The sequence below is a fragment of the Austrofundulus limnaeus genome, unplaced genomic scaffold (assembly GCF_001266775.1).
Source record: "Austrofundulus limnaeus strain Quisiro unplaced genomic scaffold, Austrofundulus_limnaeus-1.0 Scaffold780, whole genome shotgun sequence".
NCBI lineage: Eukaryota > Metazoa > Chordata > Actinopteri > Cyprinodontiformes > Rivulidae > Austrofundulus > Austrofundulus limnaeus.
The window spans coordinates 149,131-154,289 of record NW_013953182.1 but is presented as its reverse complement, the minus strand read 5'-3'; the positions used below and the strand labels follow the sequence as shown (position 1 = coordinate 154,289).

The 5,159-nt window shown below is 43.6% G+C and overlaps 2 protein-coding genes across 2 annotated transcripts in view; both read left to right on the top strand.

Annotated features, from left to right (window-relative positions):
- LOC106532500 (sarcalumenin) overlaps positions 1 to 4,057 on the top strand; it is a 25,222-nt gene extending 21,165 nt beyond the window's left edge. Inside the window, exons 3-4 of the mRNA XM_014028563.1 lie at positions 3,016 to 3,096; positions 3,686 to 4,057. Coding sequence (XP_013884017.1) covers positions 3,016 to 3,096; positions 3,686 to 3,807 — 203 coding nt within the window. The 3' untranslated portion in view covers positions 3,808 to 4,057. The remainder of the gene's footprint in view (positions 1 to 3,015; positions 3,097 to 3,685) is intronic.
- LOC106532499 (sarcalumenin) overlaps positions 1 to 5,159 on the top strand; it is a gene marked incomplete at its 5' end in the record, with an annotated part of 72,254 nt that overhangs the window by 57,854 nt on the left and 9,241 nt on the right.

Below are 5,159 nucleotides of genomic sequence, written 5' to 3'. Positions count from 1 at the left end.
CATTAAATTCCAGTGAAATATATTTATGTTTGTGGTTGTAATGTGACAAAATATGGAAAAGTTCAAGGGGTATGAATACTTTTGCAAAACACTGTACCTCGGTGTTCATCTGGACAACAGACTGGACTGGAGACTCAACAGTGAAGCAGTCTACAAGCTAAAAGTAGCAAAAATATGTACATATAAAAGCTAAATATAGCAAAGTGTTGATTAAAAGTGAAAAGATGCAAAGCATTAGCTAAAATCAGCAAATGTGTAGCTAAAAGCTAATTATAGCAATGTATTGGTTAAAAGTAACAAAATGTTAGTTAAAAACAACAAAGGTATTGCTGAGGGTATAGACTGAGCTTCATCTTACACCTCTGGGAGAACTTTGACCATGTTTCAGGGGAGGTGGGGGACACTGAGTGGCTTACCGGAGCTGTGGCTGAAAGGACATCAGTGCCTGCATGGCGGCAACCCTCAAACCCACTGGTGGACACCGACAGTGAGGGATGCTGCCAGGCTGAAGGAGACCCATCAGGTCTTTTTGGCCTGTGGGACTCCAGAAGCAGCTGATGGGTACTGGCAGTCCAAGCGGATTGCAGCTCGGATGGTCACTGAGGCATTGTGGGAGGAGTTCGGAGAGGCCATGAAAAAAGACTTCCAAAAGACTTCGAGGTGATTCTGGTCCACCGTTCAGTATCTTGTGGGAGAAATCGTTCACCACCAACACTGTTTATGGTGGGGATGGTGCGCTTCTAACCTCAACTTGGGATGTTGTGGGTCGGTGGGCAGAATACTTCCAACGCCAGGGGAGCAGTTCCCCTGGATTGGCAGACTGGGGTGGTGGGTCCCCTATTTAAAAAGAGGGACCGCAGAGTGTGTTCCAACTACAAGGGTATCACACTTCTGAGCCTCTCTGGTAAGGTCAGGGGTCCTGAAGGGGAGGGTCCATCGGATAGTTGAATCTCAGATTCAGGAAGAGCAGTGTGGTTTTCGTCCTGGTCGTGGACCAGCAGACCAGCTCTACACTCTCAGCAGAGTCCTAGAGGGTGCATGGGAGTTTGCTCAACCAGTCTACGTGTGTTTTGTGGACTTGGAGAAGGCATTTGACTGTGTCCCACGGGGACTCCTGTGGGGGGTACTCCGGGAGTATGGGGTACTAGGCCCTTTGATACGGGCTGTTAGGTATGACCGGTGCCAGAGCTCGGTCCGCATTGCTGGTAGTAAGTCGGACTCATTTCCAGTGAGAGTTGGACTCCACCAAGTTGCCCTTTGTCATAGATTCTGTTAATAACTTTTATGGACAGAATTTCTAGGTGCAGCCAAGGTGTTGAGGGGATCCGTTTTGGTGGCCTTAGGATCACATCTCTGCTTTTTGCGGATGATGTAGTCCTATTGGCTTCATCAGATCATGATCTCCAGCTCTCACTGGAGCGGTTCACAGCCGAGTGTGAAGCGGCCGGGGTGAGGATCAGTACCTCCAAATCCAAGACCATGGTCTTGACTCCAAAAAGAATAGAGTGCCTCCTCTGGGTTGGGGAGGAGTTCCTGCCCCAAGTGGAGAAGTTTCAGTATCTCGGGGTTTTGTTCACGAATGAGAGAAAATGGAGTGTGAGATCGACAGGCGGATTGGTGCTGCGTCTGCAGTGATGCAGGCGCTGTACCAATCCATCATGGTGAAGCAAGAGTTGAGCCAAAAGGCGAAGCTCTCAATTTACCAGTCAATCTATGCTCCTACCCTCATCTATGGTCACGAGCTTTGAGTAGTGACCGAAAGAACGAGATTGGGGATCGAAGCGGTTGAAATGAGTTTCCTTCGCAGGGTGTCTGGGCTCTCCCTTAGAGATAGGGTGAGAAGCTCGGTCATCTAGGAGGGACTCAGAGTAGAACTGCTGCTCCTCCACATCAAGAGGAGCCAGTTGAGGTGGCTCGGGTATCTAGGTAGTATGCCTCCTGGATGCCTCCGTGGTGAGGTGATCCAGGCATGTCCCACTGGGAGGAGACCCAGAGGAAGACCCAGGACACACTGGAGGGACTGTTTCTCAGCTGGCCTGGGAATGCCTTAGGATTCCCCCAGACGATCTGGCCCAAGTGGCTGGGGAGAGGGAAGTCTGGGTCTCTCTGCTTAGGCTGCTGCAAACCGACTCAGATAAACGGAAGAAAATTGATGGATGGATGGATGGATGGATGGATGGATGGATGGATGGATGGATGGATGGATGGAAAAGCAGTGTTACAAAATGTTGGTTAAAAACCAAAATCTACAAAACGCTAACTAAAAGCAGCATGGGGTAGCTGAAAGCTTAATATGGCAAAAATATTGGTTAAAAGCGAAATGTAGCAAAATGCTAGCTAAAATAATCAAAAAGGCATGGGTAATATGTGCCTACATGCCCTGCAAGTACCGGATACCTACCAAGGAACAAGTCACTTCATAACACATCCCTGTCCTGATAGATATCAGSTATGTACCAGATAGGTACCCTGCAAATTCTACATAAATACATACACTGCAAGTACCTGATATGTACCCAGTACTTACGTATTGCTACACATTAATCACAAAACAATATCTATTTAATAAATGGACTTTAGTGTCACTGGTCATTAAACAGACACGGAGTTGTGAACCGATAACAAGTGTGCCATTTCTCTCGCTTTTTTAATTAATTTATTTTTTTGTGTCTCAGCTGGATAAATCAAACCTAAATGATGCACTGTGTTAAAAGGGAATTAGCAACAAGCTCTTGTGCAGAAATAAATGGACTGAAATAACAGTGAAAGAAGCAGACTGATAAATGGAGAACAGGATGATATAACAACTGGACCAGTGTTTGGGCCCAGGTGTCCCAGTCACTTTACAGCTGAGGAGCATGTCATTTCAGCTGGGCTTCTCTGCTTCACAACTTGATTAATAAAGCTCCCATATTAAACAGGAATAATATTTGTGTAACTGGTTATCTACAACCACAGGTGTAAGTTTGGGCTTACTGAATAATGAATGATAATTTATTTGAACTGTACACACAGAGGTCACAGGCCTGAGGGACCGTTCCCACATTGAGGACATGCTGCGACTGGGGATGGCTGAACCTTCAGCTGAGTTCTCTGGTAAGGAACAAATAACAACACAACAGATGTGATTTACTTTTTATTTGTTATTCAAGAACTCCTGTTCCAAGTTCTCCACCACACATGCATTATGCACTATCATGCACAGTATATTAGAGACAATAAAACCCAACAAATTGCTGTATCTTCTGAGTTCGCTCTTAGACTTCTGCTGCACTTCAAACTGGAGTCATGTGTTCAAACAAAAAAAGGCATCAGACTGTTTACACTTACTCTGTCCATGCAAAAGGAAACCAGATGTGTTTGAAACCAAACAAAAGACAGTTTGAAGCCGTTTTAAGAGCGAAAACTATTCTGAAAATTACTTCATGATGTACCGATCCTTCACTTGAGCACGTGTACATTACAGCTGCATGTGTGTGCAGACATGTCTACAGGAGGGGGATTAATCAGTCTAAATGTGCAACTGTCCTCAGCATGAAGGCTCCTTCTGTTCCGTCAAACCAGATCCATCCATTTTAATAAATATATCAGCTGCATTCAGCAAGTTTTATGAGGGCAGTTCATCATGTGGAGAGGAAGCAGCCTTTGTCATCAGTTCTGCCTCTTTGTGATTGTCTCTGTTTAGGTGCAGTGAAGAAACTGTTGAACATCTACCATACAGCCATCAAGCCCATGGAGCAGGCCTTTAAGTACAACGAGCTCAGGCAGCATGAAGTTTCAGGTTTGTACCTCAGGAAAACGATGTGAACGTTTCTTTGCATCACAAGAGATTTTTGTATTTAATTTCAACTTTGCGGGAGATGAAGACCTGATCTAAACCTCACCTTAAACCCTCTCACAAATGTTTCTTTTGACCACTTTGTTCCAAACATAGAGTTACATGAACAGGATCTGTGAAGAAACCAGAAAAACCCAAAGTCACTCTGAGTCATAAATAAGAATGAGTTTGGAGGTAGGACTCCTATTTTTTTTTAACCAGACACACACAAAAAAGAACAATGAAGACTCTGTGTGTTGAAGTTTAATGGGAACATTATGTGAGCCCAACCACTTTGTTCCAAAGCCCTCTAGGGCAGAAAAGAAACAGAATGAAGACTTCAAACTGTGCTTGGTGACTCTGGGACACCTTGTGGAGCAGACCATGTTTGCAAGCAGAACATTTAAAAGCAACTCTGTCAGATTATTTCTCAGGGATCCTACAAGTAGAACCACCGTTCAGTTTTTAAAATCAGAGAGGTTTTGCTTCATTTTTTACACCTCAGCACACATTTTATCACATAACTCATTTGCATTTGAACTAAATTTAAGTATAACACGTAAAATTTAATCCATAAAATCATCCATAAAGTTGGGGGTAGTATTATACTCGGAGAAATATTTTTACTTATGTATTTTAACTGAAATATCGGCAAAATTATTGAGTCCGGAAATGAGACCGTGTTGTAAAAAGCATCTGAAGCGAGCTCACCTGTGACCCTCCTCTGTGCTTCAGAGTGAGATAATAACAGATCCAGGCAGGAGACATGATGTGAAAAAAGGGGGGAAAAGCAGTCCTGCAGCTCAGTAATGAAAACAAACTAATGACATTAGCTTGTGACCGAGCCGCTCCTCGAACAACAACAAACACGTTTGTCTGTAATGGCTGCCGTCTACCGGTGTTCTGAAAAAGTCTGTATCCCTGAAAACACGTTTCCCCACCAGAGGGGGCGCTCGCGAGTAGGAAGTAATCTGCTTTTCCCCCACAAGATGGCCCAGGTCTCATGTGAAGTCTCTGACTTTTGTGTTGGTGCCTCCTGGTGGACTATGTGTAAAATGCCAGAATTCATATGATACTGCTACAGCTGATCTACTGTATATTTGTTGTCAAAATACCTTTTAGTACATATGTTGTTAAAATAAAATGAACAGTCCAATGATCATTTTACTGATATGTATAAAGACTGCAAAGGCTGTAAAATCTTGAAATCTGTTTGAAATTGGAGGTAGTTTGAGGATTAAATTTTTTATGCTTTTTAAACTCAAAAAGGGGGCGGGGTCGTATTATACATGAGATCGTATTATACATTAATAAATATGGTATGTCGAAAAAAGTCAAATAA